At 41.1% G+C, this 19,175-nt stretch overlaps 1 protein-coding gene across 3 annotated transcripts in view; it reads left to right on the forward strand.

Moving 5' to 3' along the window:
* Window positions 1-18,013, forward strand: part of plcb1l (phospholipase C beta 1-like) — a 108,370-nt gene extending 90,357 nt beyond the window's left edge. The window contains exons 28-34 of one of the 3 annotated variants that reach the window (XM_062411828.1): window positions 944-1,112; window positions 2,236-2,312; window positions 2,398-2,487; window positions 2,629-2,686; window positions 2,894-2,980; window positions 3,927-3,951; window positions 15,577-18,013. In XM_062411828.1, coding sequence (XP_062267812.1) covers window positions 944-1,112; window positions 2,236-2,312; window positions 2,398-2,487; window positions 2,629-2,686; window positions 2,894-2,980; window positions 3,927-3,951; window positions 15,577-15,674 — 604 coding nt within the window. In that variant the 3' untranslated portion in view covers window positions 15,675-18,013. Of the gene's footprint in view, window positions 1-943; window positions 1,113-2,235; window positions 2,313-2,397; window positions 2,488-2,628; window positions 2,687-2,893; window positions 2,981-3,926; window positions 3,952-15,576 lie in introns of those variants that run through there. The other 2 variants (XM_062411827.1, XR_009924608.1) reach the window with 2 other exon arrangements.
* Window positions 18,014-19,175: the final 1,162 nt, after the last annotated feature.

Here is a 19,175-nt window from a genome sequence, read left to right on the forward strand (position 1 = left end):
CATTATCAAATAACATGGGCTCTCTATTTAAGCTCCCACAAGACATTTTGTTTTCTACTTAGCAGAGAAAACTATGAAGTACAAACACAACATTTTCAGTAAGATTTTTTCTCTGAGCTGTAAAGAGAATATCACTTAGACTGCAGACTCCATCTGCACACACTTTGCATGTGTCCATGTATTTGTGTAGCTCACAATTTTGATGAGGTCGCTTCTTTTGGGATATTCAAAATCGAAATATTAAAATAAATAATGAGGCAAGTTTAGCAAAAGTGGGAATGCCAATAATACAAGATTTTCAACACAATGTCAGAAGTTAACTCATAGTACATTTTGATGATATATAGTATACTATATACGTTTCCATACCCTCTTACTGTTTTTCTTCTTTTCCTCCATCTACACAATCAGACAGTCAAATACATATTAAATCCTGTGTTGCATGTTAAATAGCTCAGAGACTTAAAGTACTTGACAGAAGTTGCCCCCCTCAGAAAGTAAAGAATTAGAATAAGTGGATATAGTTCCCCCCCCACAGCGAGGGGATCCATTCAGGACCCAAAGGACTCCATCATACACTGAAGGATCCAAACTCAGCGCACACAGGACCTCAGAGGCCCACAGCAAAAGACAGATAACACATTGAAGCGAGCTCCTTTGACATAAGAGTCATCTTTGATGTTTGAAATTACTTCAAAACCCTGACGTCAGTGTTCTTAGCACCACAGCCTGAGGGGGCTCTGCAGACATGTAAAGAAGGTTATTTCAATTACCAGCCAAACTGTTATCACGGATGCTCTGAGGAATATAGCACTTTTAAAATATATATATATATATATGCATATGCCGTGCATTTATGAACTGAATCTTCATAAGTTAGGCACACTCTTTTGTCCTTGAAGCAAACTCATTTGTGAATGTGTGTTTGCATGGCCTCGTGCAGCCGGTCCGATCACTCTCTGTCAACCCTGGACAAGGATCTGTATGAGCTGGATCAGGAGTGTAGCCAGCGGCTTGCTGAGCTGAAAGAGCAGCAGCAGCAGCAGCTCCTCACGCTTCGCCAGGAGCAGTACTACAGCGAGAAGTACCAGAAACGAGAACACATCAAACAGGTACTCACAAACACCCACAAAAAATACATGTTTTCAAGTGAATGAAGATGCAGTCTCACAAGGGTTTTAGCTCTGTATCAGTAATAATCCTCATCCATTACACACAGGGAAACATGACAAGTTGGAGTTTTCAAACTGAAACAGGGCCAGCACTGTTCCCCAGCCTCACAGAGGTAGTGTGGACGGCGGGCGTAACAGTAGCAACAGTGATGAGTTTCAAAACAAAATAGGAGTTCATGTTTTCATTTAAATATTTAGAGATACCATATCTACACTTGTCTCCCTACGTATGATCTCCGTTGTCCTCAATTGTTACTGACTATATGTAGTATGAACGTATGCATGTCTCCAATTCACTTAAAAGGCTTGTAACAGTTTTTTTTTTGTATTGAAACCTTCTATCTTGAATGCCTACTAAGTATTTTGTAATAATTGTCAAGCACTCATATAGATATAGAGGACTTGCAGCCTTACTACACGTCCAGTTTTTCATTTTTTAGTTTCCAATTATCGGCCATCAATTTAAAGCTAATTTCAAACTTGTCACTGCCCGTGAAAATGGATTTTTTTTATAATTTAAAAACATTTCCTTATATGTACTTCTCCAGGAATAATGATACCAGTCAGAGTAATGCCAGTCCCTACCCAAACAGTACACAAGTACAGTGGGATAAACAGAAACACATGTGACACACACACACACAAACACAGGAGCTTGCCCTGACTTGTATTAGATTTGATATAGCGCTGACTGTCCAAAAGCTCAGAGAGGCTGATGCAGATGAACCAGATGAAGCAAATAATGAATAAATGAACACTGCAATAAACTCCAGAGCACCTCCAGCCCCCCTCAGAATACTAGTGCAGTCATTCTGCTGCCTGTGCACATGTTCTGGTGCTTGGTGTGGAAAAATCAATGTCTTCTGCTCCAGTACACCTGTGCTGTGAGCACAGCTGAGGTGTCAGAAATGGAGGTTGTGTTGTTTCCCTGATCTGAGTGCAGCTTGATTGGGATCAGAAGGTCATCAAATGAAGTTGAAGTGAAATATGAACTGGCATTATTAAGAATGTCCCACAGACTAAACAAAAATGTTGCTCTGTCCAATTTTGACTTTGTCTCTAGCTGGTTGAGAAGCTGACCACCATAGCAGAGGAGTGCCAGAGTGCTCAGCTCAAGAAGATCAGAGACATCTGTGAGAAGTAAGTACACATCAAAAACACACACTCACAGAACCGCACAGGAACCCTGGTCACATGTTCATTCTCTCTCTCAATGTTCCCACAGAGAAAAGAAGGATCTGAAGAAGAAGATGGACAAGAAACGGCAGGAGAAAATAACCGAAGCCAAATCTAAAGACAAGAATGTGACGGAGGAGTAAGTATTTGTATTTGATCCGGTGAATAAAGTGTGGGTTTGGTTGTTATACATATTATGACCACTAGATGTCACTGAAGACCAAAGATTTAGTACCACAGGGGCTGGTTCATTTATTTTACTGTAAACTTCTTCCCTCAGAGAGAAGCTGGAGATCAACAGATCGTTTGTCAATGAGGTGGTGCAGTTCATCAAACGGGTAAGAGATGATCATAGAAAAAGTGTAGTTTGATAGATAACTTTCCATAATCAATATCACTGTATTTTGCACCATCAGTAGAGATACTACATGATACAGTTCATACACCCATATGCTTTCTTATTTATGGATACATCCATTGTGTGTGTGTGTGTGTGTGTGTGTGTGTGTGTGTGTGTGTGTGTGTTTGTTTGTGTGTGTTTGTAGTTGGAAGATGCACAGAGTAAAAGACAGGAGAGACTACTGGAGAAGCACAAGGACATCCGCCAGCAGATATTAGACGAAAGGCCAAAGGTACGACATTTATTATCTACTGCATATCAATATATTTGATTCCTTCACAAATCCCTGGTCTGTCGATTGACAGGATCCACCAGGGACCAGTGGTCACGCAAAAGATAAACACATTGTGTCATATTATAATTTGATGTGGCTACAAATGGAAATCCAGTAGCACAATCATCAAAATTGTATCTTAAATCTGAAAACAAATCTATATATAGCTGTAAAAATAAGCAAATATATCAAGGCACTCCTGTTATGAAAAATGTAAAAGCCTTTATATGTACGGTTAAAGTAACAAAGAGCACCTTATTGTTGTTTATAAATATATTTCCAGGTTGTATGTATCAAAATTTTTACCACAAATGTAGATGCATAGACTGTATATAATAATATACATGTATGTTACTTAGAGGTCGATGTTATTTTACACATATTCAGCATGTACAGTAAGTACTGTAAAGCTTTTTATAGATTTTTATTTAAGTTATTTGTTGTTCTGAAAAAAAAAAACATAACTTTGGTTAAGTGTACGTCTCTTAAACCAATCTTTTTAACCAAACACCAGCTTCTCATTTTTAACCAATAGGTGGCGACATTAACCAGGTTTAGTTTGATGCTGCTTATAGATGCTGCACTGTCTGGTACTTGTGTGCAAAATGTAAGAAAAAACATTACAGAATAAGAAGATGTTGCGTGTTTAAATGCTAATTCCGGCTTCATTGTCCATGGTTAATAGTTCATCTACATGTACGAGTTGTGTGTTTGTTTATTAGTGAAGAGCGGTTAATTGCGCCTGTGCTGTAGCTGCAACAATGGCTGTAATACATTCATGGCACTCATCCAGATGCTACATTTACTTGGGTTTATTGTGAGGTGAGCACTCGTGTGTGCCTGTGGGAGTTCTGCTTTTCTTCTATACGAGTTCTCAATCTTGACATTGTGACTGTATTTGTAGGAGGGCTTTGCAGCTGAAGAGCATGGTAAGACCCTATTTCCATCCCAGAGTTCAGTATTAATATAGCATCAATGCAGCAGCATTAATATGCAAGCTTTTGTAAGCCCGGGCCACTGACTGGCAACAAGTGAATGTGCACTGCATCTCTATTATTTTTAAATTATTGCTACATTTTTTATATAAACGCAATAAATAGGCTGCGTCACTGTAATTTATCAGTAATTGGCATCGCATGGTGGCATCACAGCGGCAGCAGATTGGCCTGTGCAGTGAGATCACACCACAGTTGGAGTGTTCAGATTTAATCCCACCTGTCAGTGTCCTTGAGCAAGATCCTCTACACTAATCAGAGTAAAGGGGAATAAACTTCACCATTGTAGGTTTGTTATTATTGTATGTTAACACACTGCACTAACACAGAATGTTGTTCTCCTGACCCGTCTCAAGAGGCGCAGTCTTCTCACATGTAACATATCTTTAACAGGAACCCATTACACCAATTATTAATGTGTATTGTTGGAGTGATCATCATGAAATCTCTTATTTTCTTCATCTCTTTCAATGAGCTTGATAAGATGTTGTTGCAGTGCAGTGAAAGCCATATAACATCCCAGTGCCAGTGTAAAGAGGATTGACTCTGCTCTGCAAAGGAAACACTCTGCCGTGCTCCTCCGATCGTGTCATGTTGTCAAAGGAGTACGGTGCACATTTAAAATACTCATGAGAGAGTGAGTGTGTGTGTTTTTTTTTAGACATGTACATTAATACAAAGTCTCCCGTTGGAGACAGTTCCCTGGCCGCCCACTCTCAGAGTGACAGCTCCCTGTTCCTTTAAACCTCTCGGAGTCTAGTGTGGGAGGTGCAGCACAGACGTGCACCTCAGTGCAGCACAGACAACCTCATGTGAGGTGCTGGGCTGTGTTCCACAAAGCTGCAGTAGGGAGAGATGCGGTGAATAGGTGGTAGAGAGACCTGTTTAAAACGAAACAGGAGGATAAACTCAGAGATAACTGTATTTGCCTTGTCAACCAGTTGGTTTTCGTGGAAGTGACTCAGGTTACTGTGTTCCTGTGGCAGCAGTCGTCATCTTTAAATAGCTGCTCAAGCATCTTTGACAATAACACACCAATGCACTGATTTCACCAATATGAGCTGTGTCAACTAGTGTCATTAGTGTCTAATCAAGATTGAATTAAGCAAGTTTCCTTTGATTAGAGAGGGAGGCACATGCTGCTCCGCTTTCTTTTTCTTTTCTGGCTCACTTTAATATTGCAATCAGATTTCATTCTGTTAGCAATTATTGTTTCCCACAAAATCGTAACTGATATCCATCACCTAGCCCGCTGTCACAATCTCTCCTCTAAATTGACATCCACATCATGGCAAATTTAATTTGCCGGAAGAGGGCTATTGCATAGTAATTAACCACCTCTGCAATATCTGTTCTCCTGCTATGGCTGTCATCTGTATGCAAAATATGCAAGAGATGTCAGAGGGACACGGCTCTGGAGACAATGAGCAGAAGATGCTCAGGGTTATGTTTGTTTAATAAAATCAGGACGTCTCCCACAACGCCCAAAGTAATAATCCATTTAAAGTGTTACATGATTCAGTTAAATTGTATTAAAATACAGCGAGAGAACCGTGTCAAACAAACTGGTATCATTCTAACCTTGAAGAGCAACAGATCTCAGGGAGTGCTGGTGTAAATGGGGAAAAAAGGTGAGGAAATAGCAGAAAAGTTTGAGAATGGAAAAATAAAATCTGGGGTTTGAAGTGAACTCAGCAGGTCTCTATAGTCCCCTCCACATCTCTGCACCAGGCTAAAGGCTCGAGGCTACGATCAGGCTAGTTCAACTTTAAACTTGACTCACCCACACAGTGTGTTGAACCCAGCTGTGAGTGCAGAGCAAATCATGCTTCATCTGCAAGAATCAGAACTCACCGAACTATCTGAGGTGAAGCCAACGTGAGACTGATGAAGGTTCCAGGTTTCGTTTAATGGAGAGGAAGATGGGTAGTAAAATAGATTTGATTTTAGATTTTGCTTCATCAATTTGATCATTCTTATTTTCAACTGTCCATTATATATCTGAGAGTGTTAGAGCAACGCTCCAGAGAGAAGTGAAGAAGTTGAGGCAACTAGGCTGTGATTTGCAGAAAACCTGATTTTTATTTTATATCGTGATGAAAGCCAGAAAATGCCGAAAATAATGAGAGTATAAGTCAATATATAAATCGGATTTTTAATATAAAAGTGCATTTCATCCTGTCGTGGCTTAAATGAGTTTTACATTATGTAAATGTATATGACAAAGCGACTTACATTAGTGCATTCAACCATTTTAGGGGGATTCAGTATCTTGCCCGAGGACACTCCTGCATGCAGATGGGGAAGAGAGGGGATTAAGCCGCCAACCTTCTTGTTGGAGGACGACCACTCAACCCCAAGTTGCTAAACCCCTAGGTCACACCGCCCAGCTTTTACAACAACAAACGCACACAAATCTTGAATATTTATAATACTCAGTGTTGAAAACAGATAAAACCTACAAATAAAAGAAGCTAGAGAAATGAGCCTGGAGAAAATATTTTCAGCTGGAGCTCAGGACTTTAGAATCACTGAATGGTCTGTAACTGCCATGATATCCTCTGTCTTATGGCCTGTGAATCTGAGCTGTGACTTTTCTTACATGGTCTGTCTCATTCTGCACGTTTTTGGCCTGATTATATGTTTCCCTTTCACTCTGTGAGGTTCCTGTCTTTTATTTTATTTTTTCTTTGATCACTGACTAACTTTAAATATGGATGTCTTAAATTTGGATCACTGTTTGGTGATCAATATCAGGAACAATATGATATGATCATTGATGTAGTCATCAACATGGCTCAGTGATTGGGATCAGTGTATCATTAGAGAGTCATTGCCCAGTTATTCCAATGTTTGTTCAGTTACATTCATCTAAAGTAATTTATTCCAGCTCTGTCTAAGTCACTGAACCAACACTGCTATGAGCAGGTCACTGGCCTTATGAAGCAGCCCCATCTGTATGTGTGTGTGTGTGTGTGTGTGTGTGTGTGTGTGTGTGTGTGTGTGTGTGTGTGTGTGTGTGTGTGTGTGTGTGTGTGTGTGTGTGTGAGTTAACAGCACATAGTTGAACAGATAAACATAGAATGCTAAAGGACTGGATGACAGGATGTAGAAAGCTCCGATTGGGGGCTAATGGATGAAAGCACGGGTTTTGGGTTTTTGGCATCATTTACCATAAAATATTGCAAACCTTTACTTTGAATTTTATTCCATGTCCCGTACCCTTACATGTGAGAGGTGGGGTTTATAACCTATTCTGCAGCCAGCCACCAGTTGGCGATCAAGATGAAATGATGTCACTTTTGGGTAGCTGTCATTTCGACCATCTTAATATACAATCTCAATAGGCACAGGCATTAATAGGGTTGCAAAGGGGCGGACAATTTCCGGCAAATTTCCGGAAACTTTCCGGAAACTATCCATGGGAATATTGAGCTCGGGAATTTGGGGAATTTAAAAAAAAATAAAATACGGAAATTAAGCGCTGAGCAATAAAACATCATTCAAAACTCTATTTAAAGATGTATGGAATGCAGCACAAACTGCCTATTGAGTTTCAACCCTACACTGTGCATTCTTCCATCACATGCATAGATAATTCCAAGCATCAGAATAGTCAGGTAAGTTTTGATGATATTACTGGGGAAAATATATTAGCATGCTGATTGAGGATGGTTCATCTGTTCAGCTAGATCAGGGAAGGGCAAACTTTTTGACGCGTGGGCCACAATGGGTTCTAAAGTGTTACCGGGCCGGGCCAGGACCAGATGGATTGAGAGTTTTTGTGAACTAATATAGATGAAATGGAAAAATCCTTACATGAAATGATTTGGCCTTTAACAAATAGCAAAGCATTTATTTGCAAGGCAATTTAACAAAACCCGCCTTGGTAGTTGACTCTTGAATCGCATTTTGTCAGTGAAAAAAATGTTGCTGAGTCTGTAAATTAGCCGTCAACCTCTGAGCCGTAGCCGCCTGTTCTTGCGTTGACCGCTTGCTAGCGTAGTTAGCATGCCTCGAACCAAAGTGACGGCTGATGTTGTACTCTTTGAAAACTGCGACAGTTTTTCGGCATATCAGGCATACAGCCTTCAATTGGACTTCAGTGAAAAAGTATTTTGTTGTCCACTCTGTGTTAAACACTCGGCACTCATTGTCCACTTTCCGCTCATTTTACAGAAGGGCTCACAGGGCAATGCGAAAAAGTGAAGGGAGATCATGTGCCCTTTCGAGCCCTATACACCACACTCCCGGTCAAATTTCATTTAGCTGACGCTTTTATCCAAAGCAACTTACAATAAGTGCATTCAACACCGAGGGTACAAACCCAGAACAACAAGAAGAAAGTACAATTTCCTCAAAAATTAAGTAAAACTTTTTTTTTTTTTTTCATTTACTTTGCCCATGTCTGATCTAGCCTATTTCTATTAATTTATCCATCAATTTTAAAATATTTAAAAACTATTTATATCTCTGGCATTGCTTTAGTGTTTTTTTACAAAATTTTTTCTCATCTCATTCTACAGAATAACGCCATGTGCACTATCTCATGTATGAAGACATTTCACCCCAGCAAATGTAGAAGGAAAGGCTGTGTACATTTGCAAATACTGTGCAAAGACCTATGTTAAGAATAACACAAGGATGCAGAAGCATATAGTCCAGTGCCCAAAGTTTCCTCAGGGCTCAAATCAGCCTATGACAAAACAAAATGTTTATATATATGTCTGTATATTAAAGGTTAATACAGTTAGTATAAATTACCCACACAATTTCCAGTTAATTCCCGTTAATTCCTGTTAATTCCCGTTAATTCCAGAAAATTCCGGTATATTCCCGTTAATTCCTGTGGAAAGTTTCCAGCTTTGAATATTCCCCGGAATTTTGCAACCCTAGGCACCAAACTATTTAAAGCTGAAGTTATATAAAATGTAAGCAACATATAAGCTTCATCTCTATTATAGAAGAGGCTGAAACTTTTATTTATTAAAGTCTGAGTAGGTGAAAGTGATCTCCTAAACTGTAAGCAAAGGGAGAAAGGGAAAAGAAAGACGTGGCAACATATGTCGTCACTCGCAGCGTGTGCGCTCAGGTGTCAGTGTCCTGCAAACGATCCAATCAAAACGCCCCCCGGGAGCCAGCAGTACCCAGCACGATGGCAAGGGCAGTTTCGACACACCTCAAAATCTTACATCCTTTCATGTAGCCTCCTGTCTGTTCCCGGCTTGCTCTCAGACGCAAGGTCAAGTTCCCAATGCCACCCTTTATTATTCACACATTAAGTCAATGTGCTCTTTTTATTAGTGGGAAGTTTATGATCTTCTGAGAGTGTTTTGTGACTTATAATCATTCTAGCGTTTCATTTTTATATTTGCAGCTGCATATTAAGAATTGTGCCTTTTGATTTAAGTCAGCTCATGCCCTGAATACTAAAAGCTGAATAAGATTCGGGGAAGGTTCTCACTATAGAGCAGTTTTTTTTTTTTTTACACAACCGTTTTTGACATAAATTTGAAGTCAGAGTTATGTGCTCTTTGGTTGATAAACTGTCGGAGCTAGTTGTCAGTTCACAGTTTTATTCGACCAATCTACACAGTAAATGATGGAGGTCCATTGTAAGGAAGGCTTACCACACCATGTTGTAATATCTGTGTACAAGGCATCCCCTCCACACACCCCTTTGGCAGTGAACGGGATATGAAATAGTGAAAAGGCAATATGTTTCATAATAGTGTGCGTCTGTGTATGTGTGTGTGTGGTGTGTGATTGTGTGTGATATATTGGGGAGGGGCTGATTCTTTCTACTTAGATTAAAAGGAGGATCTGATCCTATGGTGTCCCCCCCACTCACTGTGCAAGCCTTTAACTAAGACGCATGTATGCGCACACACTCTCATTCGTTAGACAAGCAGGAGTCCTTTGCGGTCGTCATAGAAACTCCCCGCCCCCCATCCACCCCTCCCCATATCCCATATCCCCATCAATCCCACTCTCCGCAATCTGTTAATTTGGAACCGTGTCCTCGTGACGCAATTTCAGCAACGGTTACTGAAGGTGGAGGACGGGGAGAGGAGGGAGAGATAGAGCGAAGGGGAGGGTGTGTGTGGGGGGGGGGGCAGGTTGGAGGAGACGCAGACGAATAGAGCGAGTCTGAGCCCACCCTCCTTTTTCCTCTGTCGCTCTTTTTTTGCAACGTCCCCCTCTTTTGCACTGCTTGATGAAGAGGTGGTCACTATGTTGACTCATAGCGAAGTTTGATCTGCATGATCTCTGGGTTGTCTGTTTGCATCAATAGTGCACTTGTGCCCATGCACACACACACACACACACACACCGATCACACACACACACAATACCCGCAGGGAACACCGTGTGCAATCCAGGGGGCAGTGAAGAAAAATCCATTGTGAGTTTGTGACTGTGCAACACTCGGTTACCACTCTTCTCTATTATGCTAGCTGCTATTTTAGTGCACGAGCGTTCATTATGTATGCCCACGTGTGCTAATGAAGCTCTCCAGGGTTGTGCTCTTTGAGGAACATTCCAGACTCCTGAAGCTATCCCTCTCTGCATTGCAGTTCTGAGGTTTATGGCCTTAGCTGGAGCTTCGTGTAAGTTGAGAACAGCACCTCTGGGGCCTGATAATATGCAGAAGAGAGAATGGGTGGATGTGAAAAGAAGGGGGTGATTTTATTAAAATTAAAAAAATTGATCACCAGTTACTTCCATTTTAACGGATTTTGCTGCAACACTGTTCACCCCTCCATCGTCACGGTGGTGAGTAGATAGTGACTTTTCCTTTTTCTGTGAACTATCCCTTTAAGCTTTATAGCAACGGGTTGTTTCAGATGAGAAAGGTCAGTGGAACTTTAAAAACAGTGGTGGTGACCCTCATCTCATTTCTTGGACATGGGATCTTGGGTTTAGCCTAATTGGGCTGTGATTAGATAAGCAATGGTTGTCAAGGTCAATCTACGTAATGCGGCTGCTTGGCCTGGCTCTGTGTCACTGAAGACTGTTTCCAAGCAGCGACACCATCTTATCGTGACCGTAAGACGTTGCGCGGTTAACGCAGCTGCGTACTGTAGCTGTGGATGCGGTGGGCTGCCAGTGGAAGAGGTTTTTGGCAGCGCTGCAGCAGCAGGCGTTATGTCATGGCTCAAAGCAAAGAATTAATTTGGCTCTTCGGAGGCCTTCTCCACTTCCCCTGATAGATCTTCAAAATGAGGACAGCTGGTGAAGAAGGTCACTAAGTGCTGTATTTTAAGAGAGGCAGATATTTGTGTGTATGTGCATGTGTGTATGTGGGTTGGGAATGTGTGGGGGGTGGGGGGGGGGTTTGTTGATGGATGACAGATCTTCAGAGATGAGAGGCAGATTTAAAAGCTGGCTGGAGAGCTGCCGTGGCTGGTTTGTGTCCAAACAGAAACTGGACCGCACACACACACAAACATCTTCAGGCTATATACACTATGCGGAAGTACACACAGCAAAAGTGCACATTCAAATGTAGAATAGACAGAAAAATACACAGTATTCTAACCTTAAAGGACTATTTGTTTCCACCTCATTATGCAGTGGTTCAGAACGATTGTGCAAATCAATGTCTCAATCAGAATTGAATCCGATTTAGCATGGCACTGACGAACCATTAGCTCCATGAAACCTGAAAAGTATGTTTAATGAGAGACGTCTTCACTTCAAGAGAAGCATTTCAGATGAGTGGTGATTATCATTAAGTCTTAGATCAGGAATACTATTTCTGTCTCTCAATTTTCCATCTTTCTATGATTCCTTGAGTTTTCCCTTTGTGAAAACAAAGTGCGTGCATTACCAGGATCCAAACTCTAACAGACAGCTGTCACTGTTTGCTTCTGAGCTGTTGATTATACTCACAGGACACACACATGGATTCAAGCAGCTAAAGACGGACACATGTCTTTCTGGTGAGTGCCTGGTGCCTGGCTCCTCTGCCCCCTGCTCCCACATCCTTCACATGTCCCATGGTGTCATCAGATGGGAGAAAGATGACAGCTTTAATCATAGGGTGTTTGTGCCTCAGCAGGCAGACTACAGGCAGGCTGTACACACACACACACACTCATTCGCACACACTGTGCAGTCTGTCCCACCCCTAAGTAGGTCATGCGCAGTGCAGAGCGGGGAAAGAGAGACGAGCTTTGGCGCATCTTTAGCCATCTGGTTACGACGTGCGGGATGGCCTCTCTGTGAGACCCACAGAGAGAGTGAGAAAGAAAGAGAGAAAGAAAGAAAGAAAAGAGGAAAAAAAGAGTGAGAGGAAGGCAGCGAGGGAGAAGGAGGGAGGCATGTTTCGGGGAAGGTGACCTTGAGATGCCGTGTTTGGTGGGGGCTCTCACACACGTCAATTAGGCACTCAAAACATCTGAAAGACACAAGTCAAGAGCTCCTCCATTTTGCATAAAGACAGACGGCATCGGGTACAGCGCAGCTATTTGTGGTAACTGGCTGATTGGGTCTCAATTGTGTTCAGTATTTTACAGCACATACTTTTAAATGTAGTTGTGACTTATTTTCATTTTCATTCTGCTTGCGGATTTAGGTTTTTTATAAGAAACATATTACACACAGTATTTGTGGTGAATACAGCTGATGAGATGGAGGAGTCTTCTGTGGATTTCTTGTGAATGTTTCTTGAATTCTGATGAAAATATTCAATGTATTCTAACAACAACACGGCAACAGACCGTGAAATTGAGTTTTGAAACTACTGAATACCAGACAGTACTCCAACGTAATTTCCCCAAGATGTGACAGGGCACATCCTAGCCTGTGTATAAAGATGGACGACACGTCTCCACTTCCTCCCACTGTCCAGAAATGAAGCTGAAATGTCCCAGATCCGAACACTGCCATCTTGTGCGTTTGAAGCCGTGATCTGGGCAGAAGTTATCGGAGGTTCGAGGTGTGTAGGTCCTGCTGATGCCAGAAGTCAGTCTCAGCTGTCAATCATGATGGTTCACCCAGTTATTGAACAATCATTAGCATTATAAGGACTAAATAAAATGACAGAAACCATATTTGAGAAAAAAATATTTGATACAGTTTAGGATTAGTACGTATAACGCAGCCAGGGTGCTGACGAGATGCTTTGGCTGTCTTCCATATAAAAATTATATAAAAATAATATAATATTAACTTTTTTTATTTAACAAAATATCTTTTATGTTTAATACAGAAATTTAAGTAACATATAAGTCTAAACTCAGGAAGGTTGCCTGGTATAGATCAGGAAATATCTGATCAAATAATAAGTAAAGAAGCTTAGGAATATGAGCAGAGGTCATTTGATACTTAGAAATAGTACCGTAATAAGTTTGAATACATGCAGACACATCTTGATCTGGACTAAAAACCTATTGAGCCCATCCTCATACGTACAAACACACTCGTAATATACATAACCCAATATCATGTGATATACCTCTTTCCCAGTATAGGCATTAATTTAATAGCAATCAAGTGCTTTTTAAGCGTTTTTTTCATTTTGTTATGCAGAGCTCTCAAATGAAATGATGGTGCCATCTTATAACCTGAAGTAGAGAGGGAAGAAAATGAGCCCGTCCAGAGCATGATGACAATCCATAACCTTCATCCCCACTCCCCTCCTCGTGTTCTCTTAGGAGTAAGAAGTTAGGTGTGAGATTGAAGTTGGCCCTGGGTCGATTGACAAAGGCTTCTCAGACAAAATATGGATCCCAGATAGAGCCTGTCAGAGCTTGCAGGTATTTTCGACCTCTCATAACGCTGACGTGACTGTATTGAGCGATGAGACTGTGACACCATTCGTCTTAGCAGCTTTTCTTTTAATTACTGCTCTCCCGTGGGAGCCTGTCGGGTAGTTAAACAGAGAAATCAGCATTACAGCAATTATTGGCGCACAATGAAATGAATACAATCTTGTCATCTGTAATCATTGGGGGCATCTATGCCTGGGAGAAAACAGCTTCTCCTTTCTAGTTCTCGTGAGAGAAGGAAGTGTGGTAGTAAATGGTTGCAGAGGGGTCTGCCTCAGCGGACAGAGGCGCTTGTCAGAGCTGAGTGTCAGGGTTCAAGGTCATGTCCTATCTGTCACTCTGTCCCTAGCCTTTCTTTTCAGTCTCTACTGTATGTAATGGAATTAAGGTCCTATGGAGACCTATGAAAAGTCCTATGAAAATCTGTTTCTACATAATAGTCTGGGTAACTCTTGCAGCATCAACTAGACCTCAACATATGCAACACAGCAAGGAAAGTGAAGAAATCATTAGAGATGCTGTAATCAGCATTACAACGGGTCAGGCGATTATATGTAATGTGAAAGTCGAATCAAGATAAGTGAGCATTTCCCTTTAGTTCCCTGGGACACTTCCTTTTCTTTTAGCTATTTTCCTTGGGCTAACATAACTGTAAACTTTAAACACTAGACAAAGTGAACACTGTGGTGCATTGAGCTGCAAATGAGCCAAATATTTGCATTTGGAGTGGGTGGAGACCAAACACAGAGATAAAATGAGAGCAAATCATGGAATTGCACTTTTTGGGTTCTAGAATAATGACTTCCATCATGTATTCTTGATTCGTAATTTATCAGAAGTTTGCTCAAATGTTCACCAGAGCGGATGTGTTTACAATGATCCTGGCAGTGTTGTTTAAAGTTGACTGATTCCGTTCCTAATACAGGAATACATTGCATTTAGTTTCCATAAACAATAGTTTGTGTTTTTCTGAATTGTCTAAGCCAAGGAATGGAAATCTGTGACTGTCCAGCTCTCTTTCTACGTCTATCTGTATGTATCCCTGTCCTGTTACATTATGCTTGCATGGCATATAAACAAGAAGCAGTAACTCCTTTGAAATTGTTGCCGAAATGTCATGTTCCTGGACCCAACAGGTTCATGACATGTGGTTGTTATTGAGTGTTTGCCTGTCGAACAGTCCTCTTTGTCGATTAGGCAGCTCATGATCGTTAACTCTGCTAAGGAGGTTGTTTCTTTGTGGATTTGGTTCTTTTCTTGTAAAGAGGGTTATGCAATAAGCACTGGTTTGTGGAAGGATGGGCATTGGCCGGGGAAGAATCCTTTCAAATTTAATGTGGATCCAGGGCACTCTCTTTTATCACTTCTCGTAACATTGCAAAATAAGACATTTGCAATATTTCTCTCTGGTTCTCATGAAATAATGTCTGAATCTTGACATAAACAATTAAAATCATATAAACTATATGATTATATGATCTGCACCAGATCATATAAACTCTATGAGTGTAAATGATTTGGTGCAGATCTTCCAACTAGTTTTCCTGATATGTTTCTATTATAAGAGCTAGATGGATGTACTGAATTGTTTGGCCTTGGCGGATAAAATCTCTTTACTGAGTTCCGTGCTAGTTCAGTTTGTTCACTTCTGATAATTGCTTTGCTCCTTATAACCTCCTTCGTCAAAAATATAACACTCCACATTAGACGTTTAATGCTCTAGTGATGTTATTTTCTCTGATGTAGAGATTCTCTGTTGATTGGAGTGTTCTTCTCTCTGCAGCTACAGAGCGATCTGGACCAGGAGTACCAGGACAAGTTTCGCCGGCTACCTGTGGAGATCCAAGAATTTGTTCAGGACAGCAGCAAGGCCAAGCTTAGCGACGACGGAGTCAACGCAAACCTGGTCACGTCCTCGACGGCGGAGAAGCTCAACCACAAGGCGTCGCAGTCTGAGGACGACACTGAGGAGGGCTCGTCGGAAAGAGTTTACGACACATCCCTTTAGAGATTTGATCTCGGCTCCATGCTTCACACTGGGACACTGGTTGCTGGATGTGTTTGTGGCGACAGATGTATCATGAGACTGCCCCAACTTTGGTCCTAATTTAAACCAGAGGGAGGATTAGATCAAATCTGAGCCTGAAGTGGTGAGTAGAGGTTCGCTCTACGTAGAGTGCAGTCTTGTCCACTAAACCATTCTTTTTTGTGTATTTGTATGTTGCCTGTATTTCGTCGTCTCTTTCGATGCGGCCACAGGATGTGTTACAAAGCACTAACTATTTGCAGGAAATAACTTACTTGAACTATTGCACAGAGAGTAGTTTCTTTTTATGATTTTCTTTTATTATTATCATGATATTGACAGTAGTAGTAGAAGTGGTCAGTGAGGTGTGTGGTGCCAAGGTTTTGAATTAACTTACAGTGTCCATGTCAGTAAAGTGGAGTCAACTTGTACTGTAGAGAAACCACTGCATATTCAGCCTTTACAGCTTCCATCTTTATAAGATTTAGATTCACACATCCATTGCACTGAAGGCTCACTACGTAACTATGTAACTCTTACTTAAACCCAGAGGCACTGGTGGCTTGCTGGTTCTCTATTTTGTTCTCACAGAACTAAGCCTATGTGTTGCTGCTATGTTGTTTTTAAAACCATCCATTTTTAACCATTATTTGGTTTTGTATGATATTTGGCATGATAAGGTTATGCAGTGGTCTGTCATCAATTTTTTCTCTTCTTTTTTAATCCTGGCTACTTTTTAACGAGTTTGTTTGGACTGTGGGCAGCTCTGTCCAGAGAGGGAGCGAAGGGAACATGTGCTGTACAGTATCTGCATGTATTTGACCAGCTGTAAACGTTTCACTAGCTCAGTAGCAGAGATGTTTATTAAATGTAAATCTATTTTCTCTTAAACATTTAAAACTGAACCTGCAAAATAGTTGGACCCGGCGTGGCTTGATGCATCACTGTGGCAAAAAACTGAAAAAGTTGTTTTTAACGACACACCTTTTAACAACAGATCCAACATCCTGCGGCTCGAGCTAACAGCTCACTCATTGCAGCCTCTCCCTTTGTCCTCTTGAGCTGATAATGTCAAACTAGGACATTCAAACAAAAGAGGATCCTTCTGTAGTTCTGTAGAAGTGGGTTCCTTCACTGTTGTACACTGTTCACTCTGCACCTGCCCAGTACATGCGCGGTAGCGCAGGAGATACAATGGCATTACTCCAAATCACGGCCCACAACTGGTCGCTCTAGTCTGAAGTGGGGAACAGCTCAGTTATTTTTCAGCAGACCCCCAAAACGCTTAGTGCAGAACACAAGCGAGAAGATGATCTCATGACAACTGACGTATCTCCTCTTTTAAGGTTGAGTGTGTGGGAAATTCTAGAGAGGCCTTCAGATATCATAAATACATGAAAGGTCCTCTCTAGAGCCATTGTTTCGATTTGTCCACTGAAACATGGTGGTGCAACATGGTTGGACTCCATGGAAGAGTCCATGGCTCATTCTGAGTGAACGAATAGACCATGCTTCTGAGTTTCAGCTTATTAAACACCATTGAAAACAGAATGATGGCTATTATAATCAAGATCCCCCAATAGATCACCCTGAATCCTGCATACTGGCCTCTAACTGTGCTGCCAGTAGCCACACAGGAAGTGTTTACTACTTCCTTAACTGTCCTGTGCCATTTCACTAGTTTGTGTGTGATTTTATATCAAATCATATTTCAGCCGAGTTTCCTTTAAGAGAAATACTTGTTGAAAGTGACGGATAACCTGACATGTGAGTACAAACTACTTAAAAACAAAACAAAAAAAAAGATGATGTTGATGTGAGAGTCCTGTGCCTTTGAATTGGTTTGCCTTGTTTGATGTTGAATGTGTGAAATGCATCATTGTTTCAAATGCCATCATACTATACAAAGCTGTCTGATATTGAATAGACCGTGTGCACTTTTTAGTACAGTACCACTACTGAGTAATGCTTGTGATGAGCAGTATTTGACATGTGTCTCATGAGAAATGCGAGACGTTCTTCTTCTCGTTTTGTCTTGAACCAACAGCCCCTCCTCCCTTTTCATCAAGTGTATGCACTCTGGAAATGTAAATGTATGACACAAAGGATAAAATATGAAGTTGATGAAAAAAATATATAGTGTAAAGGGACTTTGCCTGTAATTAATAATAAATGTGGCTATTATTGTACATTGCTGGAGTGGAGTTGTGTGTCTTTTAATTTTCCATTGGTGAAACTAATATTGTGTTTTTCATATTTATTCCTTCATCTCAAACCGTTCATGTCTGTGTTTGTTTATTACTATCATTCGTTTATCCTGTTGTGTTCTTTATTTTCTAAATTTGTTTAATTTATCCAGAATTAATGTCCCAGTCTGTGATTGCTGTTTGTTGCATTTAAAGGTCACATATCATTGCTTATTGTTTGACCAGGAATAGACATTTCATTGTTGAGTCTTTGTAACAAGGCAAAGGCAGGATGGTAAAAATGAGACTGTGTATAACTGCACTGCAGAAATCAGGCCATGTGTGATATAATGATCCATAACCAGCTAGATAGAGAGTGTCTGTGTGTGTGTGTGTGTGTGTGTTTGTTTGTATCTGTTGGGGGTGGTGGGCATATAGATATCAAGGGCAGGGGGAAGCAGGGAGAAAGGCTCAATGACCTAGTTCCTCATCACCTAGGTAACAATATCTTTGAAATGACCCTGAGAGGAACAGAAATTCGAGAACTTACGTAATTCCCTCACTGATTGTCACTGAGAAGCACCGAAATCAAACAGAAGTGTTGGTTTCCTGTGTGATATAAGTTACTACACGTACAATAGTAAACATATTTGTACGCCTGTTTGTTGTGTACTCTCTTATTGGACTTGATTCACTGTATTTCAACTTCAATATCTGCTTGAGCTCCTGATGCAGTGAATGGCATCAGAGTGGGGAAGGGAATTTCACCTGGAGTATGACCAATGCTTTTAGCTCTTGATCACAACAGTGAGTGCTATATAGCTTTATTTCTGAGTATTTCTGCGCTCATTACTACGTGTGTGTGTGTGTGTGTGTGTGTGTGTGTTTTCCCAGACTTCATAAACACTATGTCCCTTCTCAGTCTCAGCTCCCCCACCAGAATCCCCAACAGGCGTCAGGAGATAAGTGAAGCCCGGTCGTCCATAACAACATCCGCGACCATTCAGAGAGGCTTCGGCGCATACCAGCGACTTGGAAGTCGAGCTAATTAACCCAGAGTTCAGGACGGAAGGAGAGCGGCGTTTTAATAAGATTCTCTGAGTTATATAAACAGTGACGCCCCTCCAAACTCCCAGGAAATCATCGCCCTGTGTCAGTCCATCTGCTGCG

Source organism: Platichthys flesus, chromosome 18, assembly GCF_949316205.1.
Source record: "Platichthys flesus chromosome 18, fPlaFle2.1, whole genome shotgun sequence".
NCBI lineage: Eukaryota > Metazoa > Chordata > Actinopteri > Pleuronectiformes > Pleuronectidae > Platichthys > Platichthys flesus.